At 46.5% G+C, this 22327-nt stretch overlaps 1 protein-coding gene across 1 annotated transcript in view; it reads right to left on the bottom strand.

Annotated features, from left to right (window-relative positions):
• Positions 1–11479: 11479 nt before the first annotated feature.
• The window catches only part of TMEM208 (transmembrane protein 208), a 51175-nt gene continuing 40327 nt past the window's right edge, over positions 11480–22327 (bottom strand). The window contains exons 5-6 of the mRNA XM_083163931.1: positions 20523–20607; positions 11480–11806 (exon numbers count right to left, since the gene is read on the bottom strand). Coding sequence (XP_083020057.1) covers positions 11666–11806; positions 20523–20607 — 226 coding nt within the window. The 3' untranslated portion in view covers positions 11480–11665. The remainder of the gene's footprint in view (positions 11807–20522; positions 20608–22327) is intronic.

The following is a 22327-nucleotide window of genomic DNA, read 5'->3' on the forward strand; positions in this document are numbered from 1 at the left end:
CAAAAACAACTGCCGTATCAACGGCACATGGATTCAGCGTTTTGAGACTCCCTGCCCTCCGTGCACTGCCCCACGATACTTAGAAGGTAACTAGCCTATCTCTAAAAGCTGTAGATTACAACTTATAGAAACTTCTTTTTTACTGTGTGCATCACGTGACCTGCTTTGGTCACGTGACTTGAAACTTTATTGAGTTTTTCGCAATACAAAAACGTACAATACTGCTGTTTATGACGTTATTTAATGAATTATTATTAGATACCTATACTCCTGTGCATACTAGTTTTTTAACAAATTTTATTTATATTGAATCAATTGTTTTTATATGTATTTACTGTGTTCAAATAACTGGGAACAAAATCACCACCCACTCTACCCGGGCAACACCCCCCTAATTAATTCAGGGTATATATAGAGCTTCCCCTGACATACCAGTCATCATTGCTCCTGAAGAAGACGTGCCAACACGTCGAAATGCGTTGAGCTGACTTCAGCATCACCTGCATCTGCACTTTACTCATCCAAGTCTGCACCTGCACTTTATTCATCTACCCGGACCAGCTAAATAATTCAAGGTATCCACAGCCTCAGCAATTTCTCCAATACAAAGACACATCTGGGTTATCCCAAAAACCCGAAAACAACTCCTTGTGGTCTTTCTGAGTGAATCTGGATCCGCTACTCGCTGGATATTCTGCCGGGACTGTTTCCTTCCTCCTCCCCAGTATATAGGAGAGAGACTGCAGAACACAACTTGGTAATTATTCGCCACTACAGGTGCATCTGTGCTGATTAAATTTTTCACCCTCTGGAGCATTATCTCTCCAAGTGCCCATACCCAATTCCCATTGGTGATTTAGAGAATTCTCTTAAAAATGTCCATTTTTTAATGTTTTAAATGATGTTGAATAAATGTTTATATATGATTAATTTGTGTTAGAACCTTTTTTCAGTATAAACCCAGCGCTGTATAACCTTCTATCCATTTTTATCCAATACAGGGAGCTTTACACACTCCCATATACAGCTGCTTTAACTACACTTGAGGTCCTCATTTCCTTGTTTTATATCACCCAATGATACAGCGCCACTGTGACCCCGACGCAGCTAACTAAATACATAGGAAATGGACCAGCACGCCTTAAGGCGTGCGTTCCAAACCCCGGAAGTAACGGGTTATCCATACTTCCGGTATCGTAATGACACATCCGGCACCTTATTATGAGCTTTTTTACAGGTACTGTCTATATTTTTAATATAAAAAATATAAATTAAAGTAGGTCTTTCTCCATTTATTTTATCTATATTATTTTCATATGTGTTTTCTTATAATTAGAATTGATTATGTACTAATTACCTTGGTCAGGTGTGTACTATTAACTACTTTAGAGGGTATTTAAACCCAACCATTTGAGTGAACAAGTCACCTTGACAAAGCTGCTACAGACAGCGAAACGCGTAGGTTCATTTCAAAAGGGACTCCTGATCGCTAGAACCCTTGCCAGACAATTTAACTATGCCTAAACTGTGGATCACCAAAAGATATACCCGCCATCTATTTGGGACACTCCTTCTCAGGACAAAGTGGACTGGCCCATTCACCACAATCCGTGGCACAAGACCATCTTTGAGGCATGCCACCTCCTTAAGAAGCCCGTTAAAATCTCTGTGGAAAAAAAGTGGCAACAGCACTGGAGTGTTCCTCATTCCTGTCCAAAGCATTATCGGATTACATAGACCATATCCACGGTCTTCCACAGAATTTGGGATAACTCCCTAAGGACTGGCACACATATTCCATCTACTTTTTATTCCATATTCCATCCCAATTTTTTTACCTATATATATACATTTTGTTATAATTAAAACTTTATTTATCATTCACACCTGACCATTTTTGATGAATTTATGTTTGAATGCTTTCTTAGGAATATTAGCGCAATCGACCACCTCTCTTTTTTCTGTGAGTTTTGTAAAGGCTTTTGAGGGGGAGCATGGGGAGAAGCATTGTCATTACCCACCACTCCCCTGCAGCCAACGTCAGCGCTATTGTTAAGAACGGAATCCAAAGCGAGGTTCCTGGATTCTGGTCTGCGTGTGCAGGTCTGGCTCCTCCCAGTTCCGCCAGAGGCAGGAGGAACAACCAAAAAGAAAGGAGGGGAGGGAAAATACCCACATGACGGGCAAACCGTGTTCCGGGGATACTGGAGGTTGTGTTACAAACGGTGAACTGCTGAGCTCAGACCCCCCAGATCCAGAACAGGAGCCTGTCATCTCCGAGGTCAACGTAAGCATACCTTGGTGTGACCTGGGAGGGCAAGGGGTGATTTTGGCATAGGCAACAGAGGTAGTGGTTATCCCTGAATCACAGCACCTGGAACGAGTCCCCAGACCATAGAGGGAGAAGAACCACACCAATGATGGCGGGTTGTCCCAACAGGAGGAGCCAGATCCTGCATCCAGGAGATCACTGGGCCTGATCCAGGAGCCAGTCCCTCTGACCAGATTTAGTAAGGGGGAGGTCTGTAATGATCCTTCCTCTGGGCACCCCACCAGTTATCATCAGGGGGTAGACACCCAAAATCCTTAATATAGCCCAGAGACACAGGCATTCTTACCTGAATTAACAGCGTTTCCCCAATACCGTACATTACCTGCAATCTCATGGGAGCCGTGCCTCTCACACTAATGGAGCATCCACAGGACTGTGTGTTCTATAATAATAGAACGTGACTTTATTAGATACCAGATGTATGCCTGCAGTGGGAAATAGCCCCCCCGTTTTTAGAAGTATTGCGCCCATATACCCCTAAGCCTGATATGTGTCTGTCAAGGTGATGTACTGTTTATGGCATGTGTGTAATTTCTTGTTGTCCAGTGTGGGCCCAGCCAGATGACTGTCCTTTATGAGTGATACATAGGAAGTGCAGGGCTGACTACCCCCCTCGGTCACAACCCCCCCTGCACAGCAAACAGCAGTCAGCTGAGGGGGCTGTGACATCACAAATGACTACGAGGGGTTAACATGGCTCATTATACGATTCTAAAGTGGACAACCCCCTTATCAGCATAATTACCTAGCCTTTGTTGTAGCAGGACAACTTCCAGACTGCAGGTCTCCAAAGCCACAGGGGTCTCCATACTGCACTAAGACACTTTCTAAAGAGCAGAATTGAAATCCCACCAATCAGGACACTCTGTGATGTCACCAGATGAGCAGAGCATCCTGGGAGTTTGGAAGATTTCAAGAGGTCTCGCACAAGGTTTGGGAGGAGTTGAGTTTAAGAAACTGCAGAGGAGACAGGCGGCTGCCAGGAAACAAGCCTGTCCGTCTGATGCTGGTAGATAGGTAGGAACGCAGCCGAGCGTATTGCCCCCACCAGAGCTATTGCAAGTCCCCTGCTTATGTGCCAGCAGGAAATGGGTCACTTTTCAGTGTACCCTACTCACAGGAGAGTAGTGAATTCACACCGGCCGAGGGACTGAGGTCAACAAGACAGACATCATCGCCCTTCCAGCGACCAACATCCTGCAGGAGTCACAAACGCAAGTATTCCATGAGGGGCCTGTTGACTGTGTAGGAGCAGGAGTTCTTGCTTAGTGTGGTTCTTTTTATAGTAGTTTAGTCATAAGGTGTTCATGTTAATGTTACATATATATATATGTACATATTGTGGTTACAGTTTTACATGTTTGATTTAGTCTTTATGTAATAAAGGTGCTGTTGTACCTTGCTATAGCGTGCTTACTGTGTGATCCGAGAACTGTGTGACCCTGGGGCACCGTGCAGGGCAGTAAACTCTGCCTTTCTATAGGCGGAGATGACCGAAATTAATTGCATGCATGATTCCAAGATCCTCAAAATCTCAGTGACGGAGGGATGGGTTAGTGGCCAGGTTCATGCCTGCACTATAGCTTTCTTGGCATTGATGTCAGTGACAGAGGGATTGGCTAGTGACATCACAGGTGGCCAGGTTCATGCCTGTATTATAGCGTACTGGGCAGTGATGTCAGTGACAGAGGGATGGATTAGTGACATCAAAAGTGTTGCGGTTCTGGAGTGGTTATCTCAGTGACAGAGGGATGGGTAACTGGGCATATGTGGCCTAGCGAGGATAATCCAGTACCTCCTGTATCCGAGCACTAAAAACAATGCTTTTCTGATCACAATCTATTCACCAGTTGATTGACAGGAAGATGGTGTTTGTGGGTACTCCCTGGCCATTTTCTGAGAGCGTCAGGGAAAACGCAGGTGTGCATTTTTCAGGGAGAGTGTTTGACGTCCACTCCAGCCCAATCAGCCGGATTCCATGGTACAGGACGAGTAGGACCTGGGATACACACATACTGTGCGCACACTGCAAAATGGTTAGGTGGTGAGTTGCAGATGGATTTGCACACTTGCATGGGGTGGGATGTCACTGTGGACAGTGGCTATCTGATTGTAAGGTGCTGCAAAATCCTCCATAATATGGATCTTAGTAATGGGTCCTAAGTCTAAGCACAGAATGCATTTAGGTGTCATACTCAGCCTAAAGATCATGTTTGTAACAACAAAAAATGTCATTATATATATAAATATATATAATTTGGTGCATTTAACAAATTATTTGTAGACTGAAGCATCAGGAAGCGGAGGTGTCACTATCTCCAGCATGCTGATACATGCAGTATGTTAGATTCAAGCTGGAGCTTGGCTGTATATCTCTATATATCTCCTACTCACATCACATAGTAGCATCATTTCATGCACACAAAAACAATCTTTGGGATTTAAAGAGCACAGTGTAATTAGCATTGCTGTCTCCAATAACAGGTGGAAAAGTTGCATTGCCGTCTTCTCCAAATGGCCAAACCGAGTCGAGGACCAGTCAGAGGGAGCAGCACTGACGAAATCATATGTTCCAGTCATTGCAATAACAACAGTTTTCTTTATAAAAGACCAAAACCATCAGAAGCGTTTCATCTGCCTTCTTTCCTGACGACACTGTTGCTTTTCACTTTGTTCTTGGGGAGCCACTGAGGAGAAATCCGCTGCAAACCAGGGGCCCAGAACATTCACCCAGAGTAGGTACAGGGCCCGTCCAGGAGCCTGGAAACATGGACAATGTGTAAGGAAAACGTGTGTCCTGGTTCTCCTTGTTCCCCATACAGTATATACATAAGGGCAAGGCTGGCAGAATACTGGGCACAGGCTGGTAACATAGCATGTGATGGCAAATTAGAACCATTCAGCCCATCTAGGCCATTATTCTGGTTCACTCATAAAAGCAAATTCCTTCTCGAATGGATAAAAACATGTGCACTGCAGGGGGGGGGGGCAGAACTTGGCGCCCAAACGCAGCATCTTGGGAAGCAAATGAGTGACCATGGACCACGATGCTGCCTTGCACAGCTGCTCAGCGGAAGCACCATGCCTAGCAGCCCTCAACGGACCAACCAACCTAGTGGAGTGTGCAGAAATAGAAGATGGTAATGGGAGATTAGCCTTCTCATAAACCTGTTTGATTGTATTCTGATCCAGCGAGCTTAAAACTGCTTGTGAGCAGGCCACCCTCTTTTTTAGAACACATATAGAACAAATAAAGTATCTGAATGTGTAATAGATTCAGTCCGTTGGACATATAGCTTGAGTGCCCTCACCATGTCTAAAGATATCTCCTTGGAAGACAACTTGGTGGAATTCAGGGCAGGAACCACGATCTCCTGGTTTACATGGAACTTCCATAGGTAAGAGGGCCCTATATCTATGAAAAGCAAGGAATGGGGAGCGACAAGAAAACACCCCCAAATCTGATACTCTTCTGGCTGAGGCAATTGACATCAGAAAGACCACCTTAGCTGTAAGCCACTACAACTCCACTGAGTGTAAAGGTTCAAAGGGCGGTTCAGAGAGAGCTGCTAGCACTACCGACAGGTCCCATGGTGCTACAGGATAGTACGGGGGCTGAATCCTAAGCACCCCCTGAAAGAATGTGCGGACATCTGGTCAAGTATCTATTTGCCTTTGAAACCACACCAATAAGGCATACACCTGGACCTTAAGGGAGGCTAGACACAAACCCTTATCCAGAACACTGGAGACAACAATCTTGCCACTTTAAACGGTTTGGTGTCAAGCCATCTCGCCTTACACAAGGTAAAGTAGGTGTGCCACACCCTATAATAGATCCTAAACGAGGCCAGCTTCCTGGCCTGGATCATAGTCCTAGCCACCTTTGAAGTGAAGCCCTTGTTCTTTAGGACGGCTGTCTCAAGAGCCATGCAGTCAAACTTAGCCTCTACAGAACCAGGTGCAAACAAGGCCCCTGGCTGAGTAGGTCTCTCCGCAGAGGTAAATGAAATGGAGGAGCAGTTGACTGCTGTTCTAGATTCTGAGAACCATTGTCACCTGGGCCACGCTGAAGCCAACACAAATAGGCTTCCTCCATCCTGCTTGAACTTCCTAAAAATTCGAGGAAGAGATACAAGTGGATAAACGTATGGCAGATGAAAGTTCCATGGTACTGCTAGAGCGCCCGTGAACTCTGCTAGAAGATCCCTGGCTCTGAAACCGAACAAGGGTACCTTGCAATTGTACTGAGAGGCCAAATAGAGGTATATCCGTATGCATTCAACTAACATACGGAGACCGCGGCCACTTCCTACAAGTGACGCAGCGATACAAATCTCCTCCAGCATCGCGTATGGATGATGGAAGCCAGGTACCCAATGATACAGCGCCACTGTGAGCCCGACGCAGCTAACTAAATACATAGGAAATGGACCAGCACGCCTTAAGGCGTGCGTTCTAGACCCCGGAAGTAACGGGTTATCCATACTTCCAATATCGTAATGACACATCCGGCACCTTATTATGAGCTTTTTTACAGGTACTGTCTATATTTTTAATATAAAAAATATAAATTAAAGTAGGTCTTTCTCCATTTATTTTATCTATATTATTTTCATATGTGTTTTCTTATAATTAGAATTGATTATGTACTAATTACCTTGGTTAGGTGTGTACTATTAACAACTTTAGAGGGTATTTAAACCCAACCATTTGAGTGAACTAGTCACCTTGAAAAAGCTGCTACAAACAGCGAAACGCGTAGGTTCATTTCAAAAGGGACTCCTGATCGCTAGAACCCTTGCCAGACAATTTAAATCTGCCTAAACTGTGGATCACCAAAAGATATACCCGCCATCTTTTTGGGACACTCATTCTCAGGACAAAGTGGACTGGCCCATGCACCACAATCCGTGGCACAAGACCATCTTGGAGGCACGCCACCTCCTTAAGAAGCCCGGTAAAATCTCTGTGGAAAAAAAGTGGCAACAGCACTGGAGTGTTCCTCATTCCTGTCCAAAGCATTATCGGATTACATAGACCATATCCACGGTCTTCCACAGAATTTGGGATAACTCCCTAAGGACTGGCACACATATTCCATCTACTTGGGTGACTATCGATCTTTTGTCCATTTTTAATCCTTCCTCCCAATTTTTTTACCTATATATATAAATTTTGTTATAATTAAAACTTTATTTATCATTCACACATGACCATTTTTGTTGAATTTATGTTTGAATGCTTTCTTAGGAATATTAGCGCAATCGACCACCTCTCTTTTTTCTGTGAGTTTTGTAAAGGCTTTTGAGGGGGAGCATGGGGAGAAGCATTGTCATTACCCACCACTCCCCTGCAGCCAACGTCAGCGCTATTGTTAAGAACGGAATCCAAAGCGAGGTTCCTGGATTCTGGTCTGCGTGTGCAGGTCTGGCTCCTCCCAGTTCCGCCAGAGGCAGGAGGAACAACCAAAAAGAAAGGAGGGGAGGGAAAATACCCACATGACGGGCAAACCGTGTTCCGGGGATACTGGAGGTTGTGTTACAAACGGTGAACTGCTGAGCTCAGACCCCCCAGATCCAGAACAGGAGCCTGTCATCTCAGAGGTCAACGTAAGCATACCTTGGTGTGACCTGGGAGGGCAAGGGGTGATTTTGGCATAGGCAACAGAGGTAGTGGTTATCCCTGAATCACAGCACCTGGAACGAGTCCCCAGACCATAGAGGGAGAAGAACCACACCAATGATGGCGGGTTGTCCCAACAGGAGGAGCCAGATCCTGCATGCAGGAGATCACTGGGCCTGATCCAGGAGCCAGTCCCTCTGACCAGATTTAGGAAGGGGGAGGTCTGTAATGATCCTTTCTCTGGGCACCCCACCAGGATCATCAGGGGGTAGACACCCAAAATCCTTAATATAGCCCAGAGACAGAGGCATTCTTACCTGAATTAACAGCGTTTCCCCAATACCGTACATTACCTGCAATCTCATGGGAGCCGTGCCTCTCACACTAATGGAGCATCCACAGGACTGTGTGTTCTATAATAATAGAACGTGACTTTATTAGATACCAGATGTATGCCTGCAGTGGGAAATAGCCCCCCGTTTTTAAAAGTATTGCGCCCATATACCCCTAAGCCTGATATGTGTCTGTCAAGGTGATGTACTGTTTATGGCATGTGTGTAATTTCTTGTTGTCCAGTGTGGGCCCAGCCAGATGACTGTCCTGTATGAGTGATACATAGGAAGTGCAGGGCTGACTACCCCCCCTCGGTCACAACCCCCCTGCACAGCAAACAGCAGTCAGCTGAGGGGAGCTGTGACTACGAGGGGTTAACATGGCTCATTATACGATTCTAAAGTGGACAACCCCCTTATCAGCATAATTACCTAGCCTTTGTTGTAGCAGGACAACTTCCAGACTGCAGGTCTCCAAAGCCACAGGGGTCTCCATACTGCACTGAGACACTTTCTAAAGAGCAGAATTGAAATCCCACCAATCAGGACACTCTGCGATGTCACCAGGTGAGCAGAGCATCCTGGGAGTTTGGAAGTTTTCAAGAGGTCTCGCACAAGGTTTGGGAGGAGTTGAGTTTAAGAAACTGCAGAGGAGACAGGCGGCTGCCAGGAAACAAGCCTGTCCGTCTGATGCTGGTAAATAGGTAGGAACGCAGCCGAGTGTATTGCCCCCACCAGAGCTATTGCAAGTCCCCTGCTTATGTGCCAGCAGGAAATGGGTCACTTTTCAGTGTACCCTACTCACAGGAGAGTAGTGAATTCACACCGGCCGAGGGACTGAGGTCAACAAGACAGACATCATCGCCCTTCCAGCGACCAACATCCTGCAGGAGTCACCAACGCAAGTATTCCCTGAGGGGCCTGTTGACTGTGTAGGGGCAGGAGTTCTTGCTTAGTGTGGTTTTTATAGCAGTTTAGTCATAAGGTGTTCATGTTAATGTTACATATATATATATATATATATATATATATATATATATATATATATAAATATATATATAAAAATATATAGCAGTAGTGCGGCAGCACCCGGAGGCTATCAATTGATAGCCTCCGGGTGCCGCCGCACTACTGCTCTATTTTGTTACCCCGGTAACATTTTGGCCATGCAAGGAACTACAGTATTTGTATTTGGGAGTGCTGCCCGCAGAGATATATATATATATATATAGCAAGCAAGAGTGGGGTCTGAAACTAATCAGAGACCACACCACGGCACTCCAAGGAATTTTTGAAAGTATGCAAAAAGCTGTTTAATGACGTTTCGGGGGTCTCAGCCCCCGTCTTCAGATAACAGTACCGTTATCTGAAGACGGGGGCTGAGACCCCCGAAACGTCATTAAACAGCTTTTTGCATACTTTCAAAAAATCCCTTGGAGTGCCGTGGTGTGGTCTCTGATTAGTTTCAGACCCCACTCTTGCTTGCTATCGAATTTCATCAAAGGCACCCGGGTGGTTGATCACGATTGAGGCAGTGCCGGCTCGCAGCACCTGTATATATATATATATATATATATATATATATATATATATATATATATATATATATATATGTGTGTGTACATATTGTGGTTACAGTTTTACATGTTTGATTTAGTCTTTATGTAATAAAGGTGCTGTTGTACCTTGCTATAGCATGCTTACTGTGTGATCCGAGAACTCTGCCTTTCTATAGGCGGGGATGACCGAAATTAATTGCATGCATAATTCCGAGATCCTCAAAATCTCAGTGACGGAGGGATGGGTCAGTGACATTACAGGTGGCCAGGTTCATGCCTGCACTATAGCTTTCTTGGCATTGATGTCAGGGACAGAGGGATTGGCTAGTGACATCACAGGTGGCCAGGCTCATGCCTGTATTATAGCTTACTGGGCAGTGATGTCAGTTACAGAGGGATGGATTAGTGACATCAAAAGTGTTGCGGTTCTAGAGTGGTTATCTCAGTGACAGAGGGATGGGTAGCTGGGCATATGTGGCCTAGCGAGGATAATCCAGTACCTCCTGTATCCGAGCACTACAATGCATCCACCCTGTGCTGCCAGTATTATGCAAAGACTGCTACAATCAGGCTCATAATACCTCACCTGGGATGTACAAGACTACAGCAAAGTGACCTGAGCTTATTCTGGAGTGATGTCCCCAAAGTACAAGTTTCCACTGCCAATCAGAGTCCTGTAAAATGACCAACTTCACCAAATGCTGCTGACTTGTGCTGTAAATTACCACCTATTACCTCTATGTAACATACTGTAGGAAGGGTTTGGTGGGAAAATAAAGGGTAGAGAACAACTCATTAGATTAGCTGCATATAGTACAGGTTGAACTTCCCATATCCCAAATGCTTGAAACCAGAAGAATGGTGGATATTTGGAACATTTGCACATCACAATGAGAGGGGGGGGGGGGGGGGGGGGGGAGAGAGAGTATTCAGACCTGATCAGTTTTGGAAGATGGACGTTTATCAAATGACTGCATGTGCGCAGGACCATTCTGTGGAAAAAAAAACAATGCTTTTCTGATCACAATCTATTCACCAGTTGATTGACAGGAAGATACTGTGGGTACTCCCTGGCCATTTTCTGAGAGCGTCAGGGAAAACGCAGGTGTGCATTTTTCAGGGAGAGTGTTTGACGTCCACTCCAGCCCAATCAGCCGGATTCCATGGTACAGGACGAGTAGGACCTGGGATACACACATACTGTGCGCACACTGCAAAATGGTTAGGTGGTGAGTTGCAGATGGCTTTGCACACTTGCATGGGGTGGGATGTCACTGTGGACAGTGGCTATCTGATTGTAAGGTGCTGCAAAATCCTCCAAGATATGGATCTTAGTAATGGGTCCTAAGTCTAAGCACAGAATGCATTTAGGTGTCATATACACTCAGCCTAAAGATCATGTTTGTAACAACAAAAAATGTCATATATATATATATATATATATATATATATATATATATATATATATATATATATATATATATATAATTTGGTGCATTAAACTAATTATTTGTAGACTGAAGCATCAGGAAGCGGAGGTGTCACTGTCACGCTGGAGCTTGGCTGTATATCTCTATATATCTCATACTCACATCACATAGTAGCATCATTTCATGCACACAAAAACAATCTTTGGGATTTAAAGAGCACAGTGTAATTAGCATTGCTGTCTCCAATAACAGGTAGAAAAGTTGCATTGCCGTCCTCTCCAACTGGCCAAACCGAGTCGAGGACCAGTCAGAGGGAGCAGCACTGACGAAATCATATGTTCCAGTCATTGCAATAACAACAGTTTTCTTTATAAAAGACCAAAACCATCAGAAGCGTTTCATCTGCCTCCTTTCCTGACGACGCTGTCGCTTTTCACTTTGTTCTTGGGGAGCCGCTGAGGAGGTATCCGCTGCAAACCAGGGGCCCAGAACATTCACCCAGAGTAGGTACAGGGCCCGTCCAGGAGCCTGGAAACATGGACAATGTGTAAGGAAAACGTGTGTACTGGTTCTCCTTGTTCCCCATACAGTATATACATAAGCGCAAAGCTGGCAGAATACTGGGCACAGGCTGGTAACATAGCATGTGATGGCAAATTAGAACCATTCAGCCCATCTAGGCCATTATTCTGGTTCACTCGTAAAAGCAAATTCCTTCTCGAATGGATAAAACCATGTGCACTGCAGGGGGGGGGGGGGGGGCAGATGTAACATGTGCAAAGAGAATAAGATTTGGGTATGTTATTTTGTTTCTGTGCAGGGAAAAGGGGGAGTTATGGTAAAAGGTTGCTGGGCCCACAGGGATTACATTGGGGTTGTAGATGGATCCAGAGGACCGGGCACCAACTTCTCCAAAGCTTTCAGAGCTTCCCATCATGCCTTGCTCCTTTCCCCTATAACCCCGCCTCCATGCTAGGCTAGTCTGTTATTTTATCAAAGCCCCAGCAGGAAGCAGAGTAGGACAGAGTACACAACACAGGCACGCACATGTACACTCATGCAAGAATACAAAAGGCCAGCGACTAGATTGCATGCTCCACAGACATCAGGCGTACTATGGTGGGTGCCCTGTGGGCCCAGAAACCTTGAAGAAAGGTAGTTAACCGAAGGCAGGTTTTACCATAACTCCCCTTTTCTTCTTCAGGGTTACTGGGTCCCTCAGGGATTACATCGGGGATGTCCAAAAGCAGTATTCTAAGGGTGGGTAGAAGCCTGAGGGGCCATTAGAACTTGGCGCCCAAACGCAGCATCTTGGGAAGCAAATGAGTGGACCATGGACCACGATGCTGCCTTGCACAGCTGCTCAGCGGAAGCACCATGGCTAGCAGCCCTCGACGGACCAACCAACCTAGTGGAGTGTGCAGAAATAGAAGATGGTAATGGGAGATTAGCCTTCTCATAAACCTGTTTGATTGTATTCTGATCCAGCGAGCTTAGAACTGCTTGTGAGCAGGCCACCCTCTTTTTTAGAACACATATAGAACAAATAAAGTGTCTGAACGTGTAATAGATTCAGTCCGTTGGACATATAGCTTGAGTGCCCGCACCATGTCTAAAGATCTCTCCTTGGAAGACAACTTGGTGGAATTCAGGGCAGGAACCACGATCTCCTGGTTTACATGGAACTTCCATAGGTAAGAGGGCCCCTATCTTTATGAAAAGCAAGGAATGGGGAGCGACAAGAAAACGCCCCCAAATCTGATGCTCTTTTGGCTGAGGCAATTGACATCAGAAAAACCACCTTAGCTGTAAGCCACTACAACTCCACTGAGTGTAAAGGTTCGAAGGGCGGTTCAGAGAGAGCTGCTAGCACTACCGACAGGTCCCATGGGGCTACAGGATAGTACGGGGGCTGAATCCTAAGCACCCCCTGAAAGAAAGTGCAGACATCTGGTCAAGTATCTATTTGGCTTTGAAACCACACCAATAAGGCATACACCTGGACCTTAAGGGAGGCCAGACACAAACCCTTATCCAGAACACTGGAGACAACAATCTTACCACTTTAAACTGTTTGGTGTCAAGCGATCTCGCCTTACAACAAGGTAAAGTATGTGTGCCACACCCTATAATAGATCCTAAACGAGGCCAGCTTCCTGGCCTAGATCATAGTCCTAGCCACTTTTGAAGTGAAGCCCTTGTTCTTTAGGACGGCTGTCTCAAGAGCCATGCAGTCAAACTTAGCCTCTTCAGAACCAGGTGCAAACAAGGCCCCTGGCTGAGTAGGACTCTCCGCAGAGGTAAATGAAATGGAGGAGCAGTTGACTGCTGTTCTAGATTCTGAGAACCAGTGTCGCCTGGGCCATGCTGGAGCCACCACAATTAGGCTTCCTCCATCCTGCTTGAACTTCCTGAGAATTCGAGGAAGAGACACAAGTGGATAAACGTATGGCAGATGAAAGTTCCATGGTACTGCTAGAGTGCCCGTGAACTCTGCTAGAGGATCCCTGGCTCTGAAACCGAACAAGGGTACCTTGCAATTGTACTGAGAGGCCATCAGATAAACATCTGGAGTGACCCACTTCCTGGCTATTTGACAACATTCTCCCGCGTGGATGTCTTGGTGACTCAAGAAGTCTGCCTCCCAATTCAGTATTCCCGGCAGGAACACGGCTGAGATGGCTAGCATGTGACTTTGGGTCCATTAGAGGATCTTTGTCACCTACCTTATAGCCTTTATGCTTTTTGTACCCCCTTGGTGGTTTATATAAGACAATGTGGTTGCATTGTCGGACTGTATCTGAGCACGTCTGCCCTGCAGGACAGGATTATGGACAGCCTGGATTCCATTCTGAGACCACTTTCCTCACAAGGATCAGGATTCTACTACGGATCTCCAACCCGGAAGAAAAAAAAAAGACTACTTTAGTGTTCATTCTAGCACCCTCTATCTTTGAAAACCCATGCAGTTCCTCTTTCCTGCCTGGGTTGTTGCTGTCTGCTGTGGTATTTCTTACATAGGTCTGGTTTGCATATCAGTGCTGATATACTGTGCTAGAAGCACTACAGCAGACAGTGACACCCCAGGCAAAGAAGAGGAACTGCATGGGTTTTCAAACATAGTGGGTGCTAGAATGAACGGTACTCTTTACCTAGCACGGCGCCCACGATCTTGATCGTGGGCATCGTGAGGTAAAAAAATCGCGTCGGTCGCGTCGTATGCGGGCTAAAGATGCCCAGACGCGACGCGACCGACGCGATGTCCACGATTTCCCATTGAAAACCATGTTAAACATGGACATCGCGTTGGTCGCGACGCGATGCCCACGATTTGCCATAGGAATCAATGTTAAAAGGCCCGATGGACACGATTTTCATGTTAAATGGCTGAATGGACCCGATTTTACCATAGGAAACAATGTTAAATGGGCCTTAGAGCCCAAATACTTACCCTGAACTCTGAAATGGCCCCCCCAATTGTTTACGCCACCCCACGATCAACGTCAACCCGAAGCGTGGCGAGCGCAGCGAGCCCGCGAGGGGCGGCGGTACGCGTCCTCCGACCTTTTCATACCCCCACTATCCACGTCGGCGTGGAGTTGAGAATAGAATAGTGTGGCGAGCGCAGCGAGCCACCGAGCCCGAAGCGTGGCGAGCGCAGCGAGCCCCGCGAGGGGACGCGGATACCTGTGAAGCCCGCGAGGGGACGCGTATAGCTGTGAAGGTATCCGCGTCCGCTCGCCACGCTTCGGGCTCGGTGGCTCGCTGCGCTCGCCACACTATTCTATTCTCAACTCCACGCCGACGTGGATAGTGGGGGTATGAAAAGGTCGGAGGACGCGTACCGCCGTCCCTCGCGGGCTCGCTGCGCTCGCCACGCTTCGGGTTGACGTTGATCGTCGGGTGGCGGTAACAATTGGGGGGGCCATTTCCCAGTCAAGGTTGCCTATTTGGCCTCTGTGGCCCATTTAACATTGTTTCCTATGGCCACATCGGGTCCATTGAGGCATTTAACAGTAAAATCGCGTCGGTCGGGCCATTTAACATTGATTGCTATGGGAAATCGGGTGCATCGCGTCGCGGGCATCGCGGGTACATTTATGGCCGGCCGCGACGCGACCGACGCGATTTCCATGTTTAACATGGGTTTCAATGGGAAATCGCGGGCATCGCGTCGGTCGCGTCGCGGCCAGACATAAATGTACCCGCGATGCCCGCGATGGGCGCCGTGATAGGTAAAGAGTACCGAATGAACACTACTACTTTTCCCCTCAGATTAGGGGAAGGTGGGCACCTACAATTGGGGTGCTGGGCCAGCTGCTCACACAAAGGGAAGGTCAGTTCCCAATGTAGTTATAGAAAAGGAAAAAAGGGGGTGCAGAATTAGTCAAATAAAATAGTAATCTAAAAGTTTAAGTATGGTAGTGAAGAGTGATCAATTGGGTTTATAATGATATAACAAGATTTATTTGAATAAAAGATAAATCAAATTGGTAAAGTTGGTACTATCTGAACATTAGGGGTAATGCAACATTTAAAATAGAATCAATATAATTCTAATGAATTTTTAAAAACAATGGATGGCAGTGGGAAAGAAACATAAATTAAGAATAAGTATTGATACACTTAATGCTGTCCCATGTGTTCCTATTATTACCCCTAATGTTCAGATAGTACCAACTTTACCAATTTTATTTATCTTTTATTCAAATAAATATTGTTATATCATTGTAAACCTTCACTACCATACTGTACTTAAACTTTTAGATTACTATTTTATTTGGTTCCCCAACCCGGCAGGCTTGCGTCCGTAGTGAGGAGGACCCATTGCGATATCCAAAACGGCTCTCCCACCTCCAGGTGGGAGTCGGTTAACCACCACTGTAGAAATGCTGGTACTTCCGTGGTGAGGCACATCGTCCAAGAGTGTATGGACTGAGGACGGACAGAATCAGTCTCTGAAGAGGACAAGAGTGAAACTGCGCCCACTCGACTATGTCCCATGCATCTTGTATGTCCAGACACATCATGTAGTCCCCTGGTTCCATTGCGAATACAATGAACCTGAGAGTTTCCATATGGAACTTGGACCCCTTCACTGACCTGTTCAGTGATTTTAGATTCAGGATAGGCCTGAATAACCCATTTGGTTTTGAAACAAGAATAGGGTTGAATAATACCCTTGGCCCAGTTGATGCTGAGGCACTGGTACTATTACCCTGGATTGCAGCAGGGATTCTACCACTTGATGTAAACAGGTCCTTTTCAGTGGATCTTTTGGTAGATTCATAGGAAGATATTGTTTTGGGGGGCGCCCTTTGAAGGACAGGGTGTAGCCATGGGTCAACACTTCTCTCATCCAAGCGTCTGACAACGTCCAGAGCCACTCCTTTAAGAAGGAGAGAAGTCGGCCCCCACCCGGAGATCCCCCAAAGGGGGATTAGGAGCAGGGTTTAGGTTTAGGAGCAGCTTGTCTGGCTGCCCAGGGCTGTCTTGACTTAGGTTTAGTTGTTTTGGCTTGACTAGATTGTCTGCCGAACACTTGTTCTTTACTCACTATCATCTGAAGAGTCAGTGGAGTCTGTCACCAATGTCGATTGTGACGAAGTCAGCTTTTTGGGTCTTTTAGAACCCTATGCAACAGCCTTAGTAGCTTTTTGAGCTGCCAAGGACTGTGTTAGTGACAACATGGTTTCAGATAAAGAATCTACCCATGGGGGAGTTGCCTGCACAACAGGCGCGGGTGCTGATAGAGGAGGGCCAGCAGCGAGTTACAGCCTTTCCACTAATGTGCCCAGCAATTTTGTAAAAGCTGCCCATGGGGGCTGCTGGACTTGTGGAGCTGCAGAGGGAGTCACTGGAATATGGCAAGCATCACACAGGCCATCCTGCGCTTCCTGATCGGCCAGTCCCGCTGCGCATGAATTACATGAACAAAGTACTGGGGATGCCAGCTGGTCTTCCTCACTGGCCATTGCAAGTAGCCCTTATGGGAACCCCGGTCACACCTAAAGCTCTATGTCCAGTGACCCGATAGCGTGTGACTAAGACTACTGTCTCACAGTACACCCTGTCTATGCAAACAAACAACAGGATAAAGTACAGTGTAGGGAGCCAGTCAGCAGTAAAGATGGCTGCCAGCGTCTGGGAGAGGAGCTGGAAGCACAAACCTGCAGCAAATAGGTGCCCAGCAGTGAGATGAATTGGTGCCCAAAGTAGGGGGGAGGGTCTGCAAGCCAACACCACATCCTCCTATGCTGGGCTTCAGCCCCTGGTAAAATGGAGCCTATTTTGAAAATGGAGGACAGCTTTCCTCTCAGAAGAGCTGCCTCCTGCCTGCGCTCCCTGTCCCTGGTGGGCTATTGAAATCCTTGCTGTGGGGGGCAGTGTCCATGCCAGCGCTGTGACCTGCTCCACAAAGAGTCACAGCCACTGTGCTGTGTATGCCCCGGGGGAAACAGGAGGTAATGGATGCCGTGGGGGTGTCGGAGTGGCAGTGCTGTAGCGTCTACGCTGGCAGCGCTGACCGCTCAGTGTAAAATATATGAAAAAAAGTATTAAAGTTAAAAATAAATGAAAAAAACACTGGTGCACCAGATTCCTGCAGGCACCAACAAAAAACTGAGTAGCCTAGCACGGAGGCGGGGTTATAGTGAAGAGGAGCCAGACATGATAGGAAGCTCTGAAAGCTTTGGAGAAGTTGGTGCACAGTCCTCTGAATCCGCTTACAACCCCCGATGTAATCTCTGTGGGACCCAGAAATCCTGAAGTGACTGCTTTATTTTTACAAAAAAATATGTATTATATCATTATGCGCTTATTATGAAACAAAAATGTTTTTTGGGATATCAATTTTATTAATCAATCAATTATATATTCATATAGATGATTTGGAAGCTGCAGGCTTCTAGCGTGTTGATGTATCCACGCTCTGTTTTTTAACTCTTCTTGAACACCCTAGGGCAGTGGTAGCCAACTCCAGTCCTCGAGAGCTACCAACAGTTCACGTTTTCTAGATCACCTGGCTGGGGCACAGGTGCACTCATTACTGACTGACACATTATAAATGATCCACAGGTGGAGCTAATTACTTCACTTGTGATTCTGTGAGGAGACTTGGAAAATGTTAACTGTTGGTAGCTCTCGAGGACTGGAGTTGGCCACCCCTGCCCTAGGGTGTAAGCAGTGTCAATCAAAAGTATAATTTATATATTCACACCAGGTATCAATTCACATGCACCGATATTTAATATATCAATTATATTTATTTTAAATTAAGTGTATGTATATATATATATATATATATATATATATATATATATATATATATATATATATATATATATATTATATATAAATAAAAATAATATAATAAAGATATAATTTTTTTCGGTGGCCACCAAATTTTGAAACAAATGCTTTCATTATATATATTAAACTTCAAATAGCTTCCAAATATCAATTTTAAGTAAAAAAAAACATAGCATCAATTTAGTTTAATATATAAACTTATGTAGCAAGTCCAATTAATGCTGTATGATTAATGTGTATATCATACACACTACCCCCCCCCCCCCCATGCAAACACCTCAGCAACTGTGCAAGGCGTCTGTGTACAGTGGCCCTACACACGCGCCTCATATCACAGGGAGCTCAATCAATAACTGTATACCCCTTGTGATCTGGGCACAATATTAGTAGCCAATCTCATTCCACTACGCAATTACCCCGAACATGTTACATAGTACGTTTGAAAGATGCACATCATGCAAAAGGTTGCAGGGAGAAGAATTATGCATCCGAGTTGTGGAACTCATGTGGAGCACGTGTGGTGTGCTGGACATGGGCATTAATCAGAGTGGTTGCAGGACTTGTGGGCATGCGTGGTCTGCTGGACATGGGCATTAATCAGAGTGGTTGCAGGACTTGTGGGCATGCATGGTCTGCTGGACATGGGCATGAATCAGAGTGGTTGCAGGACTTGTGAGCACGTGTGGTGTGCTGGACATGGGCATGAATCAGAGTGGTTGCAGGACTTGTGGGCATGCGTGGTCTGCTGGACATGGGCATTAATCAGAGTGGTTGCAGGACTTGTGGGCATGCATGGTCTGCTGGACATTGGCATTAACAAGATTGGTTGTGGGACTTGTGGGGTCAGCAGGACATGGGCATTAATCAGAGTGGTTGCGGGACTTGTGGGCATGCATGATCTGCTGGACATGGGCATTAACAAGATTGGTTGTGGGACTTGTGGGGTCAGCAGGACATGGGCATTAATCAGTGGTTGTGGGAATCGTGGTTTGCTGGACATTGGCATTAATCAGAGTGGTGGTGGGACTTGTGGGCATGCATGATCTGCTGGACATAGGCATTAATCAGAGTGGTTTGGGGACTTGCGGGCATGCGTGCTCTGCTGGTCATCGGCATTAATCAATCAGAGTGGTTGTGGGACTCGTGGTTTGCTGGACATGGGCATTAATCAGAGTGGTTGTGGGACTTGTGGGCATGCATGGTTTGCTGGACATGAGCATTAATCAGAGTGGTTGTGGGACTCGTGGTTTGCTGGACATTGGCATTAATCAGAGTGGTGGTGGGACTTGTGGGGTCTGCTTGACATGGGCATTAATCAGTGGTTGTGGGAATCGTGGTTTGCTGGACATTGGCATTAATCAGAGTGGTGGTGGGACTTGTGGGCATGTGTGGTCTGCTGGACATGGTCATTTATCAGAGTGGTTGCGGAACTTGTGGGCATGCATGATCTGCTGGACATAGGCATTAATCAGAGTGGTTTGGGGACTTGCGGGCATGCGTGCTCTGCTGGTCATCGGCATTAATCAATCAGAGTGGTTGTGGGACTCGTGGTTTGCTGGACATGGGCATTAATCAGAGTGGTTGTGGGACTTGTGGGCATGCATGGTTTGCTGGACATGAGCATTAATCAGAGTGGTTGTGGACAGGACATGGGCATTAATCAGAGTGGTTGTGGGAGCTGCAAGGGCCAAGCTCAGCAATGCTTTACATTCTCACAGCATTGCTTCCACCATAGAAGCCTATGGGGTTGCAGCTGCTGTAGGAATGGAAGGCCCTCCTTCATACATTCAGGTGATATTAAGTATTTATGGTCACTCCAGTTTTTGTAGCATAGGCTGCAAACATTGATGACATGATAAAAATGCCCCTAAGAGACAGAAGTACCCACACAATACCTTCATGAGAGCACACTGATAGAGAATATGTAACTCACCAGCAGCCAGAAATACCACACGTACAGGGAGAAGCCGCTCAGAACCTGCACAATAGCCGTCAGCAGCACCACATCCTTCAGGTGTCTGTGTAACAGAAGAAGTAGGACCATCAGAGAGGAGATATGCGAGACCAAGTATGTGCCTCAGTACATACCATACAGTACAATCTCCAATAGCAATGCAAGAAGACAGAGCCAGTAAGGTACTCAGGCACCACATTACAGTGAGGAGTGCATAGCAACCAGGAGAAGTGCATAGCAACCAGGAGGAGTGCATAGCAACCAGGAGCACAATCTAATCTCTTTAAAAAAAAAAGTTTGAATTATATTACTAATGGAACTAGGACAGAAGATTATACACACAATCCATCGCACTGTCGATCTCAAGCTGAAGAAATGAGATCAGGATGATAGGTCAATAGGTTGACACATAGTCAACATGGTGAAAAGGTTCACAATCAAAAATTGACAAGACTATAGTCGACACATGAAAAGGGTTAGCGCAGCTCGGCACAGTTCTCTCGTCCCCCTACACGCGCCAGACAACTTCTTTACCCCCCCCCCCCATCATACTTTGCAAATATTCACACATCTCCTTCATAGCTCCCCCCATCCCCCGACACATTCCACACAGCTCCCCCAGAGTTCACAAATGCGAGCTATAGAGCGTATTTTACCCAAAATGAAAGACCAGAGACTTTTTCAAAAAGGGCTGGTGACAGCGGCATATCGCGACACCATCATGTCCCAGTGAGATTTAACACTCCGGACAGCAAATGTCCTGTGCCGGGCTGCTCTGGCAGAGTGGGGAGGGCCCAGGATGCTCTACCACAAACTGATGGCTGCCTGCTCCTCTGTGTGATGATGGCAGCATATCAGCTCCACTGCCTGCAGCCGCGCACCTTCCAGGAGCCCTGTTCTCTTATCAGCACCAGCCCGCGAGTCACCCACTGCGCACACCACTCTGCAGGCATACACCAACAGGTATGAGAACCAACCTTCCAGCTTCTGATCCAAGGAGATCGCTGGAGGCACCAACTCAAAGTGAGTGAAGAGAAGCCTGGAGCAACCACTCAAAGGAGAACCTGCTGGACATGACGGGGTGAGTCTGCACTGCTGACTGCGGTACTATATGCCGCATACTGGTGTCTGCTGTACTATATGCCGCCTACTGGTGTCTGCAGTACTATATGCCAAATACTGGTGTCTGCAGTACTATATGCCGCATACTAATGACTGATGTACTATATGCCGCATACTAATGACTGATGTACTATATGCCGCTTACCGGTGTCTGCTGTACTATATGCCGCCTACTGGTGTCTGCTGTACTATATGCCGCCTACCGGTGTCTGCTGTACTATATGCCGCCTACCGGTGTCTGCTGTACTATATGCCGCCTACCGGTGTCTGCTGTACTATATGCCGCCTACCGGTGTCTGCTGTACTATATGCCGCCTACCGGTGTCTGCTGTACTATATGCCGCCTACCGGTGTCTGCTGTACTATATGCCGCCTACCGGTGTCTGCTGTACTATATGCCGCCTACCGGTGACTGCTGTACTATATGCCGCCTACCGGTGACTGCTGTACTATATGCCGCCTACCGGTGACTGCTGTACTATATGCCGCCTACCGGTGACTGCTGTACTATATGCCGCCTACCGGTGACTGCTGTACTATATGCCGCCTACCGGTGACTGCTGTACTATATGCCGCCTACCGGTGACTGCTGTACTATATGCCGTCTACCGGTGACTGCTGTACTATATGCCGCCTACCGGTGACTGCTGTACTATATGCCG

The sequence above is a fragment of the Crinia signifera genome, chromosome 11 (assembly GCF_055691185.1).
Source record: "Crinia signifera chromosome 11, ASM5569118v1, whole genome shotgun sequence".
Classification (NCBI taxonomy): Eukaryota; Metazoa; Chordata; class Amphibia; order Anura; family Myobatrachidae; genus Crinia; species Crinia signifera.